The sequence below is a fragment of the Epinephelus lanceolatus genome, chromosome 2 (genome assembly GCF_041903045.1).
Source record: "Epinephelus lanceolatus isolate andai-2023 chromosome 2, ASM4190304v1, whole genome shotgun sequence".
NCBI lineage: Eukaryota > Metazoa > Chordata > Actinopteri > Perciformes > Serranidae > Epinephelus > Epinephelus lanceolatus.
In genome coordinates this window covers 52,663,596-52,688,570 of record NC_135735.1, presented here as the reverse complement: position 1 = coordinate 52,688,570, position 24,975 = coordinate 52,663,596, and the positions used below count along the sequence as shown (strand labels likewise).

At 42.8% G+C, this 24,975-nt stretch overlaps 1 protein-coding gene across 1 annotated transcript in view; it reads right to left on the bottom strand.

Moving 5' to 3' along the window:
* Positions 1–193: 193 nt before the first annotated feature.
* Positions 194–24,975, bottom strand: part of stard5 (StAR related lipid transfer domain containing 5) — a 123,673-nt gene continuing 98,891 nt past the window's right edge. Inside the window, exons 4-6 of the mRNA XM_033622579.2 lie at positions 9,190–9,307; positions 7,559–7,652; positions 194–7,414 (exon numbers count right to left, since the gene is read on the bottom strand). Of these exons, the coding sequence (XP_033478470.1) occupies positions 7,264–7,414; positions 7,559–7,652; positions 9,190–9,307 (363 nt within the window). The 3' untranslated portion in view covers positions 194–7,263. The remainder of the gene's footprint in view (positions 7,415–7,558; positions 7,653–9,189; positions 9,308–24,975) is intronic.

Sequence of the window (24,975 nt, the reverse complement as noted above, 5' to 3'; positions counted from 1 at the left end):
CCATTTGTTGACTTTGTATACTGTAAATACTCTGGAAATTTCCTTCCTTCTGAATCATTTGGCATTATCAAGGTCAGGTCTGTCTGAGTGACTGTGGCTAGCTTTTTGACAATAATCTCACGATCGTGGTCTGTGAGCTTCTCTGGCCATAATCCTGGGTCGCATTTTAAATATTCTTCCTCCTTGTTCTCTCTTTCCTGTCTTTCTGTACTTCCTGTGCTCTGACTGTCTTCAGCAGTTTCATGACTGCAACAGCTTCGATCTGCTTCACAATTCTCTTCACTATCTGAAGTAGCCTTGCTTTGGGGACTTGGGCCTGGCTCTGTCAACAGCAACAGTGACGTAAATTGAGTTATAAAAAAATGTAGCCTATATTTTGCTATTGATTATATAATTGAAATAGGGGTTGATTAATGTCTTAGTCATTGCCAGTGGTACAGCAGTTCACTAATAAACCAAAACAACCAACCAGTGTCTACATCACTCACTCACCATTAAAGGCATCATTGGACTGCTGGGGGTGAGGGTCTGCTGCGGGGTCAAACTCAGACGAAGCAGCCACTGCTGATTCTGGAGCAGCAGAGCATAAAGGTTTATTGTTCCATTATATATTACAATATATATTGTAAACATTAAATGTTATGTTTCATGGAAAAACTGTTGCAGAACTAACCTAGTCTTGGAATACACAAAATCTAAATGGGCTTCTTAGTACCATAGCTCTAGGCAGACAGCTTCACTTTGCCAGGCAAAAAATATTTTTAAACCATTCAAAAGTCCTTGTAAACTGTCCAAAATTCTAAATGGTCTTTTTACTTTGTTGTTGTCAGCTATTATGGTGTCTTTTATTTTATATTGATATGAAAACAAACAACAACAACAAATCTTTGAACATTTAACTTTTTTGTATTTAGGCTATTCAAACGTCCCACACATTTTTACAAGACCACATTTGAACACATCATGATAACGTAACTGATCTTCGCATGATGCTCATAATTACTGAGTAGAACTTGAATGCGTCATAATACAATTCAATGCAGCCTCTGAGTGGGTGCATACTGTGGAGCACTGTCTGACAGTGATATGTGTGAAACACACAGTCCGCTGTAGTAGCCTCCAAATTAGTAATGTTCAGTTAGCTAGCTACACTAGGAATCGTTGCTCTATAATGAACTGGCGACTTTTTAATGAACTGGCGACTTGTCCAGAGTTTAGCCCGGCCCGATGAGACAGCTAACATAGGCTCCAGCCTGCCCGTCAAAGGTAAAGTTACAGACAATAAATGAATGAACAAGTAGGCTAATCGTTTCAGCCGCCCTCGGTAGTTTTACTCTCACCATTCTTAGAGAAAAATTGTTTGATGTCCTGGGCCCCTGCTCTGCTGCTCCTACTCCTGGCCTCCTTCTCAAGTCTTTTCTGGTGTCCAGATTTGTGTTTTTTGGGGGCCATCACCTAGCCTATTTGATCTCCCTCACTCCCTGCTGGAGTTTGCTCACGCTCACTTAATTCCCATGAGGAAGAGTGAACCGTGGTGTGGACCAAACCATTTTTTAAGAAGGGGCCAAGGGGGTTATTGAAATTATTAAAATTAAAATATTGTGTGACTTTGTGGCTTTGTTTTAGTTCGGATTCATTAGTATGAATATATATTAGTTAAGTCTATGCATAATAATTTAGTCATAGAGGCTACTGGGGGCTGTGTGTGGGCCCTAGTGGGCTGTGGGCCCTTAAAATTGTCATCACCTTTCCCCCCTATACGACGGCCCTGATTATCCCACCAGAACACTGTGCTCTGAGAATGCAGGGTTACTTGTGGTTCCTAAAGTCTCCAAAAGTAGGACAGGAGCCAGAGCCTTCGGCTATCAAGCACCTCTTCTGTGGAATCATCTTCCTGTTTCGGTCCCGGGAGGCAGACACCGTCTCCACATTTAAGGCTAGACTTAAGACTTTCCTTTTTGATATAGCTTATAGTTAGGGCTGGCTCAGGCTTGTCTTGGACCAGCCCCTAGTTAGGCTGACATAGGCCTTGTCTGCCTCCTATAATACATTGAGCACCTTCTCTCTCTCTCTCTCTCTCTCTCTCTCTCTCTCTCTCTCCTTTGCTAACATTCATGTCCTGTTACTGCATCTCGCTAACTCGGCTCTACTGCATGTCACTAACTCGGCTTCTTCTCCAGAGCCTTTGTGCTCCACTGTCTGGCAGGTTAACTCATGTCGCAGCTGTGCCTGGATTGTGTGATGTGGTTGTGCTGCTGCCGTGGTCCTGCCTGATGCTGCCTACTGCTGCTGTTATTATTAGTCATACTTCAACTGTTATTATACACATATGATTATTATTGTCACATACATATATTATCATATATTAATATATACTTACAACATATTGTACCACAATAGCCGCAATCATTATTATAATATTATTACTTAAATTAATGTTGCTGTAAGCTACTGTCTACTAACAGTCTACTATCTGTCCTGCATTCCTCTCTGTCTCTCTTTATAGTCCCTTTTACACTGCCAGATTTTCCGCGAATGTTGGGCCGTTTTGCCAGCAACCTGAGCGTTTAGACACACACAGAGCATTGGTGAGTTGATCCGAGGTGCCCAATTTTCCAGCTCATAGGGTAGTCATATTGACTGAGTCCTTTTAGTTTAAACAGACCTAGGCGTCCTTCCGCAACGGGAGGGGATGTTGAAGACTTGTGGGAGGCGCTGTTGATGACACCGTACGTGCGAGCCACTGGCGGTGGATAAAAAAGGAAACAGCTGATAGCAGGTATTAGCAAGCAGCTAGTAGCAAGAGGGAAACACAAACCTGACATACACTGTAAAGATGAGCAACTGGGGAGACAAAGAATTGTGCGCCCTCCTTGCAAATGAAGAGGCCATTAACCATCAGATGACAGGGATGGTGAAGAACGGGCTGACTTACGAGAGAATCGCCGAAGGACTGACCAGCCGCGGCTTCCCTCCCACATCACTGTTTACGTCACACACTGAGCTACACGTTTTGTGACTTGCTCAAGCCCCCCATTGCCCCGAAAAAGGCGCATTCTGTATAAACAAAAGTAGGTAGGCTGCATTTTGCCGCAGTCCCCAATCCTGTTTTTATACTGCCAATGCTGAAAAAAGACTGATTGGGCTTTCCTGCAAATTTGTACAATTCCTATTTAAAAAGGGCTTATGTCTCATTTTGACATAAGGAATACCGCAAATGTATTATGTTGATGTGTTCTGTATGACATCTATTGCACGTCTGTCCGTCCTGGAAGAGGGATCCCTCCTCAGTTGCTCTTTCTGAGGTTTCTACCATTTTTTCCCCCGTTAAAGGGTTTTTTTGGGGGGGAGTTTTTCCTTATCCGCTGTGAGGGTCCAAAGGTCAGGGGGATGTCGTATGCTGTAAAGCCCTCTGAGACAAATTGTGATTTGTGATACTGGGCTTTATAAATAAAATTGAATTGAAATTGAATAGTCTAGACAGAAAAATACTTGATATTATCAACTGCCAGTGATAAATGTGTTAGCCTTTCTTACAGAAACATACCTGATATTATTAACTGCCCGTGATAAATGTGTTAGCCTTTCTGAAAGAAATAATGGTATTTTTAACTGCCAGTGATAATGTGTTAGCCTTTCTGACAGAAATATAGTTGTTATTATTAACTAACAGTGATGAATATGGTAGCCTTTCTGACAGAAATACAGTCTTTTATCTAGTTTATCTTTACCAGCTGGCTAGTAGGATAAACCATATTTCAATCTCAAGTGCAGCATGAAAGCACTGATAAAAGCCATCTGGTGGTCAAAGTGAGAAACACGGTTTTGTAGACTGTTACCTACTGTAATGTGGTTTGCTGCTTGGACAAGCTAACATTTAAAGTAACTGGAATACTTTGTAGGGATCAGTCATTTCACATGCTTAGAATCATCTGAATTTTGTCACACATTATCTAATAAAAACATCATCCAGACTAAACAAAGTCCAGTTAAAGACTCCACTCATAGCATGTACAACTAGAAGGGTTCCTATGCTTTGAGACAAGGAGAGTATTCTCTTTTTTTAAGTATTACACTATGCACTAACTTTTGCAACTTTTGCTTAGTTTAAAATGTAATAATGTAATAACTTAATACAATATGCACAAAACTCTGGTTACATCTTACGCTCATGGTTTTCTCACATTATGTGCTGATTATTACATTATAAGCTTTTATTACATTTAAATTATTACATTATGCACAGATATTACATTATGATTTGTAATAATTCTGGCAGCTGTGGAATAAGTTGTATAATTTATTAATAATTTAGTAATAAAATATCTATGTAAGTAAAAAGCAACTTTGAAATTGTTAAGTTACTTAATACATGATTTTCTTTTCTTTTTAAGTTTTTTTCTTCCAAGTGCTGTGAGCTTTGATTTTAGTGTGCAGGTACAGAGGAGTAAGGCTGTTCACTCTGTCTGTCTAACCTGAAAATTAGTCTTTACATTGTAAGAAAACAAGACAACATGATAAAAATAAAATCAATGGTCAGTGTGGATGGACTTCTGCCCAGGTATTACATGTGTCTTAAAGTGTTAAGTAAGATTTAAAGACTGCCTGAATCTGGATAACAGGAAATTCTCTGATTACATACAATTGCACTCCACATTTGACAAGTACATTTCTATTCCCGTATTTCTTTCTTGCACATTTTATTAGAAGCTCGTGCTTCGAGTAGAACCTATTTCAGGAAGTGAGACTGGTGTTTACATAGGACACTTTGGACCTGAATCTGACTCACAAAGGCAGTGGTTGAGGAAGTATTCCAATCCTTTACTTAAGTAAATGTACTAATACACTACCAAATACACCATTACAAGTGAAAGCCCTGCATATTAAATGTTACTTAAGTAAAATAAGTATAAGTATTTTGAATGAGGGAAGAGAAATGATTCTAAAATACATCGCAACTGTCTCTTGAAAGATTATATTATATGAAATACAGTACAGGCCAAAAGTTTGGACACACCTTCTCATTCAATGCGTTTTCTTTATTTTCATGACTATTTACATTGTAGATTCTCACTGAAGGCATCAAAACTATGAATGAACACATGTGGAGTTATGTACTTAACAAAAAAAGGTGAAATAACTGAAAACATGTTTTATATTCTAGTTTCTTCAAAATAGCCACCCTTTGCTCTGATTACTGCTTTGCACACTCTTGGCATTCTCTCCATGAGCTTCAAGAGGTAGTCACCTGAAATGGTTTCCACTTCACAGGTGTGCCTTATCAGGGTTAATTAGTGGAATTTCTTGCTTTATCAATGGGGTTGGGACCATCAGTTGTGTTGTGCAGAAGTCAGGTTAATACACAGCCGACAGCCCTATTGGACAACTGTTAAAATTCATATTATGGCAAGAACCAATCAGCTAACTAAAGAAAAACGAGTGGCCATCATTACTTTAAGAAATGAAGGTCAGTCAGTCCGGAAAATTGCAAAAACTTTAAATGTGTCCCCAAGTGGAGTCGCAAAAACCATCAAGCGCTACAACGAAACTGGCACACATGAGGACCAACCCAGGAAAGGAAGACCAAGAGTCACCTCTGCTTCTGAGGATAAGTTCATCCGAGTCACCAGCCTCAGAAATCGCAAGTTAACAGCAGCTCAGATCAGAGACCAGATGAATGCCACACAGAGTTCTAGCAGCAGACCCATCTCTAGAACAACTGTTAAGAGGAGACTGCGCGAATCAGGCCTTCATGGTCAAATAGCTGCTAGGAAATCACTGCTAAGGAGAGGCAACAAGCAGAAGAGATTTGTTTGGGCCAAGAAACACAAGGAATGGACATTAGACCAGTGGAAATCTGTGCTTTGGTCTGATGAGTCCAAATTTGAGATCTTTGGTTCCAACCGCCGTGTCTTTGTGAGACGCAGAAAAGGTGAACGGATGGATTCCACATGCCTGGTTCCCACTGTGAAGCATGGAGGAGGAGGTGTGATGGTGTGGGGGTGTTTTGCTGGTGACACTGTTGGGGATTTATTCAAAATTGAAGGCACACTCAACCAGCATGGCTACCACAGCATCCTGCAGCGACATGCCATCCCATCCGGTTTGCGTTTAGTTGGACCATCATTTATTTTTCAACAGGACAATGACCCCAAACACACCTCCAGGCTGTGTAAGGGCTATTTGACCAAGAAGGAGAGTGATGGAGTGCTGCGGCAGATGACCTGGCCTCCACAGTCACCGCACCTGAACCCAATCGAGATGGTTTGGGGTGAGCTGGACTGCAGAGTGAAGGCAAAGGGGCCAACAAGTGCTAAACACCTCTGGGAACTCCTTCAAGACTGTTGGAAAACCATTTCAGGTGACTACCTCTTGAAGCTCATGGAGAGAATGCCAAGAGTGTGCAAAGCAGTAATCAGAGCAAAGGGTGGCTATTTTGAAGAAACTAGAATATAAAACATGTTTTCAGTTATTTCACCTTTTTTTGTTAAGTACATAACTCCACATGTGTTCATTCATAGTTTTGATGCCTTCAGTGAGAATCTACAATGTAAATAGTCATGAAAATAAAGAAAACGCATTGAATGAGAAGGTGTGTCCAAACTTTTGGCCTGTACTGTATATTTATGGTTTACAGGTAGCTGGAGATGAGCAAATGGCAGTTTAACTAAAACACACACACACACACACACACACACACACACGTGGTATGAGTGTGTACTCAGGAACAACAACCGGATACCAGCATGGGGTAAATAAGGGTCCATGCAACATGCCCTGTACAAACTGAAGTATGCGCTTACATGAAGAGGAAACATGTTTCATCATAGTGACAAAAAGTAACGATGTTGTGTACTTTTAGCACATGAACAAATATAGATTTGACATCTATTTTCATTCTTTAGGTTGGAGAAAAAATAATTTATCCCAGAGATGGATGTACAGAAACTGGAGTTTGAAATGCAGGTTTTGTCAACTGCAAGACGTCATTCTTATTTTGGGAATTCTTAATGTGTAAACTGCTGTTAAATAAGTGGTTGACTGCTAAAGATTTACTGGAGTCCTCTGACAGTAACACAGGAATATACAAATGTACAGTACACTAAAGATAAACTGTGGATTGGATCTATTTAAAATACACAACAGTTTAATGATCTCAGTGTGCTGATGGCTGTTAAGTTTGGACTGCTAATGTGGAATGAACAATTAGCCTGACCAAATAGTAGGCCTTGGGTCTTGAGGTAGATTTCTTAACTCTGGGTGTCAAAGGGGCTTGAGGGATTTAACAGCGTTAGCAAGATTGCTGTAGAACTCAGCCATGCTTGAAGGGAAGAACGAGTCAACCACAGAGCGAGGGAGGAAGCCACCCAGGTCTGTTTGGAAGAAGCTCAACACCTGGGTTTTGTTGGGCTCTCTGGAAGAAACACACAAGAGAAAATGCAATACAAAAAAGAAAGGCAAGTACTACAATGAAGATGGACTTGAACCCTGGCCAGAATATCCTCTACAAACACACACTGTACTTGTTTAATGTGTGTTTATGTCTTAGTATACTCACCCTGAGATGGGAACACAGATGCAACCACATGGATGGTTGAATCCTCTCACATAGCCAGACTGGGGAGGACAGCAAGGATGACTCACATTGGTGGCTGTTTGATATGACACAAAAAACGTGCACATTTGTCTACATTATATTGATCATTCAAAGGGCTATATTTCTGTCTGTACAACGTTGGCTCTTAATCATGTGAGCACAGTCACTAAAATATAGAGTTGTACAGAGACATCATGATTTGTATTTGTTCATGACAACTTCAGTTATGGCCTATTTCTTGCTTAGCCTGCACTTGGTGATGTGTTTTTCATTGATGGTGGCCATAGTTTTTGACCGATCTTACCTATTGATAATAGAGATGTCTATTTCTCTCCCACAAGGCTGTATACCAAATTTGGTATTGACTGACTGACTTCTCTTATGAAAAGACATACGCTGATACAAATATATCTGTGACAGGCCCATGTCTACGGTAGCCAAGGTGGTTCAAATGAACTGCATATCCAAAAAGCAATGCAAATTTGAAAAATGCAAGTGCATTAAACACAAATGCAAAAGCAACAAAAAATATGCAGAAGCCACAACAAATGCAGAAGTCACAATGAAAGTATATGTCAACAGATGCTGACAAGCCCCTTTTATACTGCATCTTCAAGGTGGGAATGTTACATCGTTAGGCTGCCTTGCTGTTCTATATAAAAAGTACTATTGCGGAATCGTGGGAGAGGGTTTTCTTGCTTTTAATCTAGCAGCAGAGGTAGTGACAGCACCAAATCAGTGTTGATGTTTTGATGACAAATTATGTGTGTAAGAGAGATGTGAGAGATTTAAAAAGCAGCTTGCAGCAGTTAGCTAACTCAAAGAAGAACAACAGCAGCTGAAAATGTCTGTAAATTGGGAAAAGAATGAGGTCCAGCAGCTCCTTACCCTCCCAGGAGAGGACAAAATCAGTCGCCATATAAAAGGGATGGTAAATTATAGTTATTGACATGTTATGTCATTGTTATTGTTTATAAAGCAGTACCAGCACATATGTTGTATGTCACACTAGTGACATATTTCACAGCTATGTGACACATTTTATTCGTTTAATTTTCAGATACATTATCAACACAAATATAACCACAATCATAACCACAGAACATCAAACACGAGTTTAATGCTACAATTTGTCAAAAGAATCCATGGGACCCATTCAAATGGGACTCACTACATTGAAAACTCAATACATTAAAAACCTATCAACATCACTGTGTATCTTAGGGCTTGGATTTTCTGGGAGACTACAGTTTTAACCAGGTTCCTGCAGCGGAAATGCAGATTAAATTTCTGAGTTCCTATTAATCTCTTTGATCCAATTTTTTTCAGACTTATTTGACTGAAGTCAAATCTGCACTCGTCTTTTGTTGTGGGGCAGCAAACCAATCAAGCATGGAAAAAAAGGAAATCTGTTAATAATGTGTGACAATTAATCTATTTAGTCTGTTCACAGCTGCAGCATAGTTCAATCTTACATCCAAATCACTGAAAAGAGTACAAACAGTCCAGGCCCTACTGTGTCACAGTGAATCTTAGAAAGTACAAGAGAAAGAAGAACATGAAGTAGGAGACAAGAATGAGTTGTTACGCACCATTTGATGAGATGGTGCCATCTTCGTATTGCTTAACTAAAATAACATCTACAAAGTCTCGTGGAGCTATGATACCCATAGCTGCTGAGGGTGTGACTGTTCGGCAGATAGAGATGTCCTGTGCAAGAGTGGAAGACAAGGTCATGTACTCAAGGACTACAAGAGTTAAACAAAGCAAAAGCAAAAATGAATATCACCTTGGGTATTACATGTATGCATTTAAAGCTGCACCAGGCAAGTTATTCATTTAAAATGTGTGTGGATTTGTCCTTATTGATCAAATTCAGGTTTGAGAATGGTGACTGGCAAAGCAAACACAAGAAGAGACAAGTGAGGCCTATATAGTTTTTTGACAGGGCTCTAAAAGAACTTTTTACATAAGTTGCACTGGTGCGCCCAACATTTTCATTTAGGTGCAGCAACACATAATATAGGTGTGCCTATTTTTTATTTATTTTTTACCAAATGTTCTGGTGCTACAATAATACATCGTAAGTGTTACCTTTGTTGTTAATTCCCATATGCATTGGTAATTTCTTAATAGTGGTGTAGGGTTCACAGACATGTAGGGATTTAAATTCGGGCTTCACACGGAGCACCAAATATGTAGTGATCAACATATTAGGTCTCACACGGCTGCACCAATTATGTTGTGAACATACATTTTAGGCTTCACATGGAGGCACCAAATATGTTGGGGTAAATTGGCTAGCGGAAATAATTAATAATTATTAATAATAATTAATAATTATGTTACTTAATTAACATTAAATCACCTCGTGGGGCACCATTCCCGTAAAGGGAAAATGATAGCCAGTTAAAGATATCAGTCTCATAAAATATGCTAAACTATTTTTTTTTTTTTTAAGGTGTTTTTTGGGGCATTTTTAGCCTTTAATGGACAGGACAGACAAGCATGAAAGGGGGAGAGAGAGGGGAAGTGACATGTTGCAAATGGCCACAAGCTGGAGTCGAACCTAGGCCGCTGCGGCAACAGCCTTGTACATGGGGCGCCTGCTCTACCACTAAGCCACCTACATCCCATATGCTAAACTATTAATTTGGAGTTTTGATTAATAATTAAATTAATGACAATAACCAAAATTAACAGTAAAGCCTGAAGGATTTCAGAGTTCTTGACGCAGCAGAGGTTGACTATTCATTCACTCTTGTGCAACATTAAACAGACAGCAGGTATGATTCCAAAGAATTATATTTATTCACAAACTAAGCAAAGCAAAACCATAACACACAAATTCTAACTAACTATATACAAGCTTGGTGTGTGTGTGTGTGTGTGTGTGTGTGTGTGTGTGCGTGCGCGTGGGAGAGAGAGAGAGAGGCGGTTGTGGTGATCAAAGAGCTCAGAGAACTACAAGATGGCCAAGTCAAAGCTGGCTTCAGATTGGGGGAGGTGTTTTTCTGACCGTGTGGTCAGGACAAAGACAAAGGAAAAGAAGCAGGAACTTTGAGATGCCTGTTTGGGTGTAGCTCTGTTGAAAGCCTATTTGTTAATGAGTCTATGTGAATGTGATTTGTGCTGCAAACAGTCTGGATTAGTGCAGAGATTGTTTAGTTGTGTGCAAGAATCTGTTTGTGAACAGTATTAGCAAACTAAACACTTGACCTAATCAATGACCTAACTGCAAACAATCACGACAAATACTCAAATAGCATTAAATCACATACAACATGTTAAACAGTCTTGCTTAGCCTGTAAAACTGTGATAAAGCTATGCCCAGTTGTTAGGTTACCAATCCTTGAGTGGATGGAAGAGTCACTTGGTGGTGTGCTGCTTTGTTAGCCGGTGGAAGAAGGACAGAAAGAGCTGTGGTTCCAGATGCAATCTTGGTTTGTCCTTTGTTCCAAAGGTGGAACTCTGAGGAAGCTGGTCGCTCGAGGTTGCAAGGTGCAAACCTTGTGCTTGCAAGTCTAACTTCTCTGGTTCAGGTTTGCCTCAGCCTTGAGCGTGGGCAAGTCGTGGTCCAGGAAAAAGAGAGTCTCTGAGCAATTGCCCCACCTTTGATGGTTCAGAGCAAGGAGCAAAGGTCTGAGCATCTGGGCTGGTCCAGGCCCAGCCGGAAAGAGGTGTGGGCTGCTCCGCAGTTCCCGAGTAAGAGAGGGGACTGTCTGAAGGGAGCAGACCTTCTACAATGCCTGTGACATCACAGAGTCACATGTCACTGCAAAAGTCCTGTCCAATCAAGTTGTGAGACTTGTGTCTCACTGAGGTGTGAGGTGAGACATCCTGGAGATGGGTGTCAAATAGCTGTCTTTGTTTGGAGAACAAAGAGCATGCAGAGAAGGAAGCCTTTAAATGTCCAGTTTAGATTTTACCAAATGAAAAATCATCTCTGGTTCTGTGAATCCCAACAGACATAACGGATCGGTTTGGTTTGAGTTTGGTAGAGCGGGGGAAAAAAAGATACATTTATTTTCATTCATTTGAACAGACAGTAGTGCAAGTGTCAAAGACAGACGGAATCCTCTTGGAGCCTGAAATAGCTACACAGTTGTGTGTTTACAGGGAGTAGAGAGGTGAGTCCGACCACTCTGACCACCTGGGGTCTTCCTGTCAGAAGGTCATGGATCCACATGTACAGTGAGGTGTTGAATCCTAGCTCTATGCGCTTTGTGACCAGTGGAGGGAACTATGGTTTAAAACACTGACCATAAGCTGATAATAAACAGTTTAATAAATAATAAATAAATATATTAAGCAGATGTGGAGGCTGTATTCTATGGTGTTTTCTGTAGATCGGTTGGGACGGTATGTAAACTGTGATGGGTCCAGTGTGCTGGCTGGTAAGGAGCATCACTTTATCACTACAGAGGTGACAGCCACTGGGCGGTCGTCATTCAGACAAGTTGGTTTTGTTTTTTAGGGCACAGGAATGATGGTGGACCTCTTGAAGCATGTGAGTATAGAAGACTGACCCAGTGACAGGTTTAATATCTCTGTGAACACCAGCCAGTTGGCCAGTGCATAGTTTGAGGACCACATTGATATCATCTGGTCTGGATGTTTTCTTGGTGTTCACACGCTTGAAAGTCCTGACATCAGGAAGGGAAACAGGTGTGAAGGGTGCACCCACCCATCCATTAACCTCTGCATTAGCTGCTTTTGCTCACTGACTACCAATGGTTTTAAAGCGAGCACAGAAGTTGTTAAGCTCACATGCTATAGTTGTATTAGTACTTGACAAGAGAGGGGAGTTGTGTTTGAGTGGAGTTTGCATTTGCATTTTCTCCCCATGTTAGCATGGGTTTTCTCTGGCTTCCTCCCACAGTCCAAAGAGATGCAGGTTATATTAACTGGTGACTCCAAATTGCCCGTAGGTGTGAATGTGAGCATGAATGGGTGTCTGTCTCTATAGCCCAGTTTCCACCAGGCAGTATGGTAGGTGCGGTTCAGTTCGGTACTCTTTTTTTCCGTTTCCACTGCTGAAAAGTTGTGGATAGTACCGATGGAACTGTTCCTAACCGTTACCATTTTTGGTACCCCTTCTGTTGGGGTACCTAGCACACAGATCTGGTACCAAATGGTGGAGCTGTGAACACTGCAGTCTGTTGACTGGTCAGTAGCAAATGGTCATTCTGCTCAGGGCTAAGCTGTGGCTGGTTATCAGGGAGAAGCCACTGTTCATATCGTGGAGAGTTCAATTAGTAAACTGTAAACATACAATGAAAGGATGTTTTGCTGCCTCTTGCAGCAGCCGGAGTGGGAAAAAAATAACTTCATTCACTGGACCGACTGCTGAGATTTTTAAGGTGGAGCATTAACTTGTAATGTTACTCAATGCACGAGCTGACGACGTGACTCAATCAACACACCTCAAATATTCTATATTATAACTTTGACCATCACTTTAGTTTTTATATGACATACACTTTTAGTAATGAGTGGATCTCCAGGCATATATATATAGCTAATCCTCACTTGGAGAAAAGAAAAGGGTCGCGTAGCGTCAGGCCAACACGACACTAAACCCCGAGCTTGTCTGAGAGGGACTAAATGCACAAAGCTGCTATTTCTAAATATCTCATGGAGAGAGACTCTCACTGCAGCCTGTTCTATTTTGTAGAACACACATAACAGGGCTTATGTGTCAGCCCTGTGATAGTCTGGCGACCTGTCCAGGGTGTACCCCTCCTCTCGACCAATGTCAGCTGGGATAGACTCTAGCCCCCAGAGTGCACCAGTGATGCTTTAGGTTTTCCTTTCACTTGAGACTATAAACACAATACATACTTACTACCTATTGTACCACAATAGCCCCTTTTCCACCAACATTTCCAGGAACTTTTATTACCAGGAAAAAAGGAAAAAAGGAAAAAAGTTTAAAAGTATTTTAAGATAAGTGTCAAACTAAGTTAGTCTCCATACAGACAGCTGTCATTTGAGCTTATTAGTAACAATTCGTTATCAGCTCAACTATCATACTGTCCTTGCGTAAGACATAACGTTAGTGACGGTGGATGAGAGACTGTGGATGGAGCATATTGAATATCACTGTCTACATGTTTACATGTTCATGCTCTCTGAACACATGTATTGATAAAGTATTGGCTTCTTACTCGCTAAGGTTTAATGTCACTTACAGTGACGAGTGTAGCTGTGGTCAACTCGAGTCATTTTTGAGTAATCTTCACTTTGTTTCCACCGTGGCCACTCGGCTGTTCACTGGTTACCGTTTTGCGTCGGCGTGTGTGAGTGTGGATGTGGAGGAGATCAGTGCTGGCACAGAGCGCAGAGGAGAACCGATACGGTTAGCGCTTATCAATACTACGGTCTTTGACAATTTAGCCCTGGGGCTAACTTAGTACCGGGTTTCGGTACCCATCCTTAATCAAAACGCAAATGAAGTGAAGCTTGTAGAAATGAAATAAAGTCTGCAGTGGCAGACACACTGACACGGAAGTGCGGAACGCAGCGTTCTTCAGCACACAGCCCCACCCCTCAAGAACTCAGGGTAATCTGAAAAGTCCTAACCACCTACTAGATACTTTTTTCAGGGAAAATTTGGGGTTGAGGGAAAGTTTTTTACCTGGGTAATTTTGGTGGAAATGCGCTGAGGTTTTTCAAAATCCTGGGTAAATGAGAAAAGTTCCTGCGGTGAAAAAGGGGCTAATTTACTTAAATTAATGTTATTGTAGCTATTATCATTACTGTCTGCCATGCATCCCTCTCCAACTCTGTCTCTCTTTACGTTTCATTTTGTCATATGGATTACTGCAAATTTATTATGTTGATCTGTTCTGTACGACATCTATTGCACGTCTGTCCATCCTGGAAGGGCGGAAGGGTTTTTTGGGGGGAATTTTTCCTTATGTGCTGTGAGGGTCCTAAGGACAGAGGGATGTCGCATGCTGTAAAGCCCTCAAGGCAAATTGTGAAAATATTTTTTTAACATGGCACCTCCCCCAGACAGTAAAACATCATTGGGTCATCTTTGACATAAGTTTATCTGTACCGATCAGTAGCACAATCACATAATCACAATGTAGTATTATCAAGGGAAAAAAGTGTCCCCTGGATGGCAAAGCACCATCAACACTGACGAGTGATAACAGCATCTGCTGTCACAGTAGAGGATGATGTAAGATAACAGAAATGTCTTCTTTTATGAACCCAAAATCTAACATTATTGTCTACCAGCGGTCCGCGGAGACCCCTGTGCCACCCTGCCACCTTTACCAAGAAACAGCAGCACACTGAGCTTCAGAATGCTGGGGATGACGACGGGCAGGCAGGTGTCAGATCTGTGCAAAGCACCAAACAAAAACATAGAAACATCACAGATCGTTTATTAATGACATATAAAACACATATTTCTCTTTCACCAGTTTCAGTTAAATGAGAAATACTTTCACAACTACTAAATTCACATAACTCTTGTGGTGGCGAAAAGGCCTAGGAATGTGGGACACCTAAGGTCAGATTAGAAGCAGAATATGTGGTGGTGAAAAGGCTTAGGAATATGAGACAGTTAAGGTCAGGTTAGAAGCAAAATATGTACTTAGACTGAACTACCTTCAATGGGGCAGGATATTAACAGCAGAATGTTCCAAAACAATTCACACACAGATGTAAAGTTAGGTATAATGTCTGTCTAAGGAGGAGGAGGAGTATAAGTATACTTAGTTCTGGGGGGCTGTCTCATTGTTGCGGTGTGTAAAGTTGTAAGCTGTGTCTACAATAAAATACCCGCGAAAGGCTGTGAACTGACCTTATGTCATTAAGTCGTTTTTCAACACCCCACACAGATTTGATGTTCACAGTGTAGCATGGGAGAAAAAAAAATATAAAAAATTTGTTAAAAAAAAACAAAAAAAAAAGCATTCTGCTTTTGCATCTAAAGGCTGCTTGAAAGCAAGGGGTTCGGTTCAGATGTGTTTTTTCCTCATCCTGGTATTTGGCAAATCCGGGTGATGGCATTTTATGTGCTTTAGCATGTTTGATATATTTACATTCACATCCCCTGCAACAGTGACGCAAAAAAAACACACCGTTCTCATCTTATACACAACTCTCTGTGTGTTGCTTTTCTAGCAGACTGGGAACCCTCAGACGTGTCTTCCAGCTAAAGAGGTTCAAAAACATCCATGGCTCAAGAGATAGAGCGGGTCGTCCACTGATCACAATACCAATGGTTGGATTCAGTCCTTCTTCTATCTTTGGACAAGATACTGAACCACATATTGCTCTAGATGGCTATTCCCTGTGAGTGTGTGTGAATGTCAACAGGGCATAGGCTGTATATTAAGATGGACAACTCATCTCTACTTACTTACAATGAACAAAGATGAAGCTAAAATATCCCGGGTATGGCTGCTGCCATCATGCTCTGCTCTGGTGATGTCATTTAGAGCCAGAGTCTGCATAGTAGTGATATCCACCAGTATCCAGTTGCTGCCTATACACCTGTCTGACCAATCACAAGCAGCTCCACTGATTGTGAGCACACAAAGTGGCGCACACAGCTGTCAATCATGACATAAAATCCCTTTTTTATAGCTTCAAGTAACTAATTAAAAATAAACTTACCAGAAATACAAACACTTGAACAAACATCAACATGAAAACAACTACCTAAAATGACAGAAACCATCTTTGGGAAAAATGTATTTGATGTGTACTTTGAGATTTTAGTTTGGCTCAGGTAACATTCACTAACACGAAGGGAAAGGGGTTCATGACCTATACTGCAGCCAGCCACCAGGGGGCAATCAAGATGTTTTAGGTTTCCTTTTTAAGGAGCTATCATGTTGTCCATCTTTATATGCAGTCTATGAAACTGAGTAGCAGGTGGCATCTTGTATGGTAGCCTTGGTCACCAGTATATAGTGTGTATGTAAATGGGTAAATAAGAAAAGCACTTCTGCACTGTTTAGTCAGCAGATGTTACAACAGTGTAAGGCTTTCTGGGTGTAACACACACACTTGTAAACTTTGTTTCCACATTTCATGCATCAAAATAATAAATGTCAGGCATACCTACGGTGGCCGACAAGGACAAATGCGATGCATATATAGAAACGCCCTGCAAATACAGAAAAACACTGCAGAGAAACGCGCTGCATATAAGAAAACAAATGCAAAGGGAAAATGCTGCAAATAGAGAAACGCGCTGCAAATAGAGAAACGCGCTGCATATGAGAAGACAAATGCAATGGGAAATCGCTGCATATACAGAAACGTGCTGCATATACTGAAACATGCTGCAAATACGATAACAAATGCAAAAAGAAAACGCTGCATATTCACTCAAACAACGGAAGTGCTCCAGGCCTCTAGAGGCAGTGCTGAGCTTCCACCCGAGAGACAGACAATGGACATATCAACATATGGAGCAGACGAGTGAGCGAGAAGAAGAAAGTTATGTTTGGAGGAAAGTTGGAGCCAGGACAGGCAACACAGAAAGGTACGTATTCTTTTTTATTTTTCACATGTGGCCCTCATCTTTTACTGTATAATGAAAGTGAAGCTGATTTACACAGCTGACGTTACCGTGCTAGAGACTTTGAGTTCTACACAAGTAGTGTATCCGGAGTAGTAATGTTAGCTAATGTTACTGTAACTAACGTTACTTTTCGGGACACCCCAGGGATTTGATTGCATTTAATGTTAGTTTATTTTTGACCTCGTCTCCACATATGATTGGATACTTTATTGATCAGTGACGGGCTTTTGAGTAAGAGGAAGGTGGAGAGAGGTGAAAGGGAGAGCAGAGAAGGTGTGTAAAAAGAAATGTAACAGGCAGAGGTGCAGAGGGCATAAAGAAGTTAAGCAGTGAGGAGATGACAACTCGATTGCAGGTAAATAACGGTGAGAGCACAGGGAGATGACGGTAATCAAATAATAATATAGTTTAAATATTTAGGAAAACTAACTATCCACTGTCTCTGACATAACCTCGCTGACCTTGCAAACTCTCCTTTTTTTTCCCCCACAGATGTACTGTCCGTTCTGTGGATCTACCGTGACAGCTTCCCCAAGTTTTTGTTGTGTGTGTGGCAAAAACATTAAATTTCTAAAAGATGTAGCAAACAATCCACCAGAGGAGATGCCCACCACCAGTGCACATTCTAATGCACAGCCAAGCATTTGTGCAGGTACATAGATCTGTAGTTGTAGTGCAGAAAAAGTAAGCAGTTAGAAGACTTGGTTTAAGATTTCAAATTGTGTTCTTGTACTCAAATGGATCTCTGTACTATCTTGCTTGCCTAATTCAGTTGCAAGCATGTTAAATGTGTTTCAAAATGACTTGCAAAGATCAATGATGAGACCTTTAGTGAGCTTAAAGGGGAACTGCTCATTTTCCAGTTTTATCCTCAGACTCCATGAGAGCATGAATCTTAGTCTTGAAAAAAAACTTTTTGTCTTGTACTGTACCTTTATGCAGCCCCTCAGTTCAGCCTTTTTCTGAAACTGTTTAAGCCACAAAAGCTATTTAGATCCCGATGAGCCCACTCTGTCCTGCTCCTTTGCTTCTGGAGCAACGGAAACAAACTATAGAAACCAAGTGCTTGTGAGCATATGAAATATGTCAACTCACGAGATGACATCAGCTGGCATTCAGAGCAGTCTGAGGCTTGTGCTTTCTATTCCATGCAATGCAATGCATGGTAAGTCCCCTTTAAAACAGTCAATAAAAGAGTAATGAATAAATAAAAGAGTAATTAATGTCTCATTCCTGTCTTTTCTTATTTTCATTGTAACAGCAAGGTCTGATGTAGAGTCCTTTATTAAATTTAGGGAAATAAAAGTGAGGGAGAGAAAGACATTATTTTCAAAGATACGTCTTAAGTCTAAGAAGGAACAGAAAACAGTGAAGGTATGCTCACACACCAGTGACCATGTAGACTCATATAAAATCAAATGACAGATTATATAGATGTGTTACATTTCATTGATTTCCATTTTCTTCTCTTTCTTTAGATGGAAATACTTCAGAATCAGATCCTCTTCTGTGGGGCTGTCCGATGCTGACCCCGACAAACAAAGGGAGAAAAAGATAAAGAGACAACATTTTTCAGCAAGAACAGGCTGCAGCACATTATCCAGTCTGCAGAGAAGACCTTCAGCTGCAATAGTTAGGGCTGAGCTGGTTTAAATTTTATTTATCTGATCGTTTTCAGTTTGTTGACGTTCATAATGAATCATCCTTACGTACCAAAGTTTGTTTTGGAGTTCCGCAAGGTTCTGTGCTCGGACCAATCCTATTTACTCTATATATGCTTCCTTTAGGTAACATCATTAGAAATCACTCTATAAATTTCCATTGTTATGCGGATGATACTCAGTTGTACTTATCGATGAAGCCAGAAGAAAGTAATCAATTAACTAAACTCCATAACTGCCTTAAAGACATAAAAACCTGGATGAGCACCAATTTCCTGATGTTAAATTCAGACAAAACTGAAGTTATTGTTCTTGGCCCCACACAACTCAGAGACTCTTTATCTGAATTGAATCTGCCATCTCTTGTGGACCTGTACACATTGGGCCTCATTCTGCAAACAAATTTAGAACTTCCTCAGACCATGCGTATGCACAAATTATGACAGCCTGGTGTTGGAATATAATGATTTTAATGTGTTTGCTATTTGAACTTTAGGTAATGGCTTGATGTTAAATACTGTGATGAGTTCAACTAATCAAAATGTGCTTGCTTTGCAGAAGTGGAGAAGTACAGGAGAGGAAGAGACACGGCGACAGATGAGTGCATATCGCAATGCTTAGATAATTAGCTCCATATACAGTAAAAAGAACAGAACTGATGTACAGATAGTAGAGTACTGCAGGTGGAGGGAGGTGTTGTTGTTCTCTTGTCTCACAAAACAGGAACCATGCCCTACCCGTCATCAGGAAGGAGTCAGATTAACACGAGGTGGGGGTGTGGTGCAGCAGAGAAGTAAATGGAACAACCAATGAGAAGAGGACGACGCCTTGCGTGCACAATGACTCATGTTACGCTTAAACATGCTGGGTCAGGGAGAGATAGTCAGACTTCATGAACTGACACACTTGTTGCTTGTCAGAGACCGACAGAAAAACCCAGAGCTCTGTAATTTTATTCCTTTACGGCTTAATAAAACTGCATTGACTGAGACCGAATATCTTCTCCTATTGCTTCATTTAAGAACACGCAGGACTGAGCTCACACATACATGAGAGGAAAGTAGGGGTCTGGTTGGCGCCACCTCCTGGTTGGCGCCACCTCCTAGCCCCTCCCATCCATCCCTCCAGCCCTCCTAAACCACATTTAGTTCACTCACCACACATTGCACAGTTTTAATGCACCACATACACTCACTCTTCGAGGTGCAGACCACAGATGGATTGGGGGGCTTCATAATGGGGCAGGCTATGGGACAGTGATGTCCAGTAGCCCTCCATGCTGCCCCCCAGCCCATCCTTATCTGTTCTCCAATTTTAAAGCACCACATACACGTACATCTTGGGGGACAGATGGGAACAGGTTCGGGCTGCAGGACAGCAGTGTGCTGTAGCCATCAGCCTTGCTCCCACCTGTCTCCTATGTCCCTCAATTTTAATGCACCACATCACACTTATGGGCACTCACATTCACATTCACGGTGTAGGGTTAATGTTTCTCCGTCAGGGATCGGAGAATCATAGTAAGGGGGGGGTGGTGGGTTTACACACACTGTAGATACGCATGGCGTGGCTAGTGAGGCCCGGCCCTCCTGGGCTGAGGGTTGGAGCCAGGGAGCCCATTTACATCATGGTGGTTTGGCTGGGTTCCCGGTGTCTGGGGGGTCCTGTGGCGGGTAGGCCGGGTGGCGCCCTGGGGGCTCTGTGGGTTCTGCCTCCTGACCGGCTGTGGTTTATGGGCCCTCTGCTATGGGGTCCCGATGGGGGATTGACTGCTCGTGGCGGTCCGCTCTCTCCTGTGTGTTGGTGGGGGCCCGTCCTGGGGGGTTTGGGCGGGTGGCCCTTCGCAGTCCCCTGGTTCCCGATGTGCCAGGGACATATGCCTTGCAGTATCACTGCCTCCTTGCCTCCCTCGTCCGCCCGGGCCTGGGTGGGCTCTCATTACTGTCCGGTCCGGCGTCTGCTGGTGGCCGGCGCCTGGTGCGGGCCCATCCGGTGCGGTGCTGGTTCTCTCCCTGGGGGCGATGCCGGGCCCCCGCGCCTGGCTCCTTGGGTTGGGGGCGGTCCCTGGGTGCGTCCGTGGGTGGGGGCAGGCGGGTGGTCGGGGGCGGGTGGTGGTTGGGGGGGGGTGGGGGCGGTCCGCGTCGGGTGGTGGGTGGGCGGGCCCTCCTGCCCCGCCTGTCTGGGGTGTGTCTCTGGCTCTCTGGGGGTGCCGGCCTTCGCCGCCCTGGGTCCTTGGGCCTGCGTGGTGTCCTGCAGCCTCTGCGGCTCCCTGGTCTTGGGGTCTGGGCGCTCCTGCGGTCTTGGGGTGCCATACCGCCCCCCTTCCCCCGCAGGGCTGGCCCTGGACCCTGGTGATGGTTATCATAAACACATTGGGAGGGTTCAAATACACACATGCATGTTCGATACTTCAGCTCCGTGACGCATCGCAATGAACCGATGGGATCACTCCAAAGGGGCCCACTTGCTTCTCAAACCTACCACACCGCGCTGGCAACTCTTCTCTGCAATTGGGCTTTCCCCCTCCACCAAGACTCTCACATTTTTGGTGTTCAGTATAGACTTCTCTTTTGTTTTTGTTTTTCAGTACAGTATAGTAGACATGTATATGTTTATTTTCGATAATCTGCATGGAGCACAACCACCTCAAGGCCACAATACATCAGCTACACTGCCTGTTTCTCCCCTGTTTTTTTTCCGTTTGTTTGTTTATTTGTTTGTTTTTCCTCCTTCTTCTCCGCATGCACTATCACTATATAACTCAGGACTTAAGCACCTGCCCCCTCCCCCTTGCTTGTTTCCTTACTTTCCCCCTGACACACTTTGGTGTATCACGGCCCTCTCTGACTCATATTAGGAAGTTTTTCCAATAAAGGCTGATAGGCTAGTCTCACGCATTATGGGTATAAAATACTTGACTGCAAGATTAACAGTGCATCAATCTTCACAAGAAGCTTACACCCTTTAGTGGCGCTAAGCTATGAAGACCAATGCAGACAAGTAAAAAAAAAAAAAAAAAAAAAAAAAAAAAAGGAAAAAAAAAGAGAAAAAAAAAAGAAAAAAAAAGAGAGGAAAGTAGGATGAGACTCTTAGTCCAACAATTTGGTGACCCCGACGTGATGAAGACGGAGAAGTGACGGAATAAAGACAACTATTCAGCGGAGGACGACAGTATCGTGACAACACTTGGCCGGCCTGAGAAAAAGGTAAGCAGACGCCTGTTTTATCGAAGTTCTGCAATTGGAAATGCTAAAAGATTGTGTTGTCATTTTACTAGTCTCCTAGTCTAAAACGTAAAGGAATAAAATTAAAACAAAACACAAACGTGAAATGCCCTGGGTCAGAGGGTGAAAGGCCCTGGAGCAAATCATAAATCTGACTCCTAAATACGAAACATAGTCAACACCTCGACAGGACAGGGTGCAAGGCCCTGGAGCAAATCATAAATTTGACTCCTAAACATGAAACATAGTAGGGTGTAAGGCCCTGGAGTAAATCATAAATTTGACTCCTAAATACGAAACATAGTTGGGTGAAAAGAGACTAGGTTTTCCATCTAGTCTCTAAAAAAGAAAAAGATGAGTGTCCTGAGGTTGATAAGCTCGGGGGGGAACCCATAAGGTTGCTCCTTGGACAGCTGAGAATATAGTCTGAAGACACAGGTTGTCTGAGGTTGAAAGACCTTTGTGTAGATTGCTAAAACACAAAAAAGAGGTTACAGAGTTCTGCGGGCAGGGGAGCATTTTCCATGTGATCCCTAACACTGAATACTATCGCTCATGTTGAGACATCTATTCAATGGTCCGCAGAACCACCCTGATATTGGGAGTGTAAATAAATAAGTCTTTTAAGGGGATATTGTTTTGTGGGTGGCTTACCGACAACCAGCTATTTTTACGGGGCGGAAGAGTTGTGTAGTGTCTATTAGAGGTGACTCGAATTCCAACTCTTTTCGTGCCTGAGCGGTGGTCTCATTCTGTGGGGAAGAAAAAGTGGAAGTTGTGTAATTACGCCTTAAGATAGAAGCCATTTGCCGCCGAGCCATAGGCACTCTGCACCCTCCTAGGAGAGCAGTGTAGAAGCTTGGGTGTGTCGGCCTGCATTTGGTGGAACTTAAGCAGCGAAATCACAACGGTAGAAAGGGGAAAATAAGTCCGCGCGGACTGCGCTGCAGAGCGGTCACGTGGCGCCGAGTATTGTGTGTATTGTTGTAATTGTGTGAAGTTTTGTAACATCGTGACGAGTAGTACCCTCTGAGTAAAATAAGTAAGGACAGAGGAGGGACAGAGAGACATCATGGACGGTGAATTTGACAGGGACTGTCGTGAGCAGGGTGGGTGTCCTCCCATCCTAGTAAAAACACAGTACGGGGAGATTAGGAAACAGTTATTGTCAGGAGTAATAGATAAGCAGAGACAGGCTGTAGGAAAGGAGTTTGATGATTTATGGAAGGCATTACAGGCCCAAAATGAGCTTCCTGGCGATGAGGAGGCAGTAAATGTTACAAAGAAATTGCTGGCTGCAGAGGTAAAGGCGAGAGATGATTTGGAAGAACATACAAAAAGGGAGAATAAACCAAAACTCATAAAAAGACAATGGAAAAACCAGAAGGAGGAGAAGGAACGCAAACACGCCTTGCTCCATCAGATGGCAGTTACTGCCATGGCTTATTGGAAACACACTGATAAGACTCACAAAAAAACAAAACAGAGACAAACACTCCGCCAACTCCTGCGCCAGTTCCTGCGCCGGCACCACCAGAGCCCACCCATAATAGATTGTATCCCGAGCTACCTCAGACACCCCCAGCCCCATCTCCACCACCATACTTGGGGAGCAACAGGCAAATGCCTTTGCTGGTGATTAAGGAGGGAGTGATCAATGCAGACGTGGTGGATGGGGAGGAGTATGAGAAAGCCAAACAGGAAGTAACTAGGGAAATAAGACAGGGGTTAGCACATGTAGAGAGACCGAGACAGGAAGTAGCAAACGTTTTGTCTAATGCACAGAGTGTGCATCAGGACCCCCTGAGGTCTTGCAATGGGGGCAAGGAACAGGAAGAGGAGGTGTGCAGCATAGATAGCAGAGGCAGCGGCAGGAGCATAAAACAGGGCCCTCTCTCCACCAGTACACCTAAAGTGGAGGCTGGAGGGGAAGAGTCAAGAGCACTAGCAGAATCGGTGTTCCAAATAAGGGGGAATAGAGAAGATTCAGGGAGGAATAGCAGCAGAAGGGAGAGTGAGAATAAGACGCATGAACCAGGTCAGTATGATGCAGAAGATTTTTCCGACCCCAGAGTGGGTTGATCCTCTCCCTCCCCATTGGAGTGGCTCGAGAGGAGGTACAGGAGGATATCAATAACGGGGGCTTCTTGAGCCAGAAACCATGGAGACGCCTGGCATTGGCACTCTTGGCGTCCCTGGGTTCAGTCATTAAATCCCTACACGCCTCCTCCTGATCCCCTCCATGTAACTCTTTATTATGACAGGAATGGCGACGAGCTGTATCAACAGGCATTTTATAGTGAGATAGAAGGGAAAATGTAGGAGATAACATCCACCTGCATACTGGTGGGAAATGAGGGAGTGGCTGCAGGTGTTGAACTGACCTCAGAGCATTGCAGTGGTATGAGGGGGCGGAGGAAGCCTCCCCTCACATATCCTTGGCAGTGCATGCAAAACATCAAGCCAAAGACTTAGGCCCTATGTGTAAAAAACATTATTCACAGATGGATGTTGTTTTAGACATCCAACGGAGGGACTCAAAGCAGCATATGCAGTGGTAAGACAGACAGAGACAGGGTTTGAGGAAGTGATTACAGAAAGTGTGACAGGAAAAGAATCATCTCAATTGGCTGAACTCCAAGCAATGATTGCAGCATTAGAATGGTCAGAAGGCAAAAGAGTGAACATCTACACAGACTCTGCCTATGTCGTAGGAGCGATCCATGTGGAAATGACACAGTGGATCAGATCTGGCTTTTTAACAGCAGCAAAGACCCCCATCAAGCATGAGAAGGACATGAGGAGACTACGGGAGGCTCTGATGAAGCCGGCACAGGTAGCAGTGATTAAGTGCAAGGGTCATGACAAAACAGGGACAGCTGTCTCCAGAGGGAATGATGCAGCAGATGTGGCAGCCAAAAGAAAGGCAGGATACA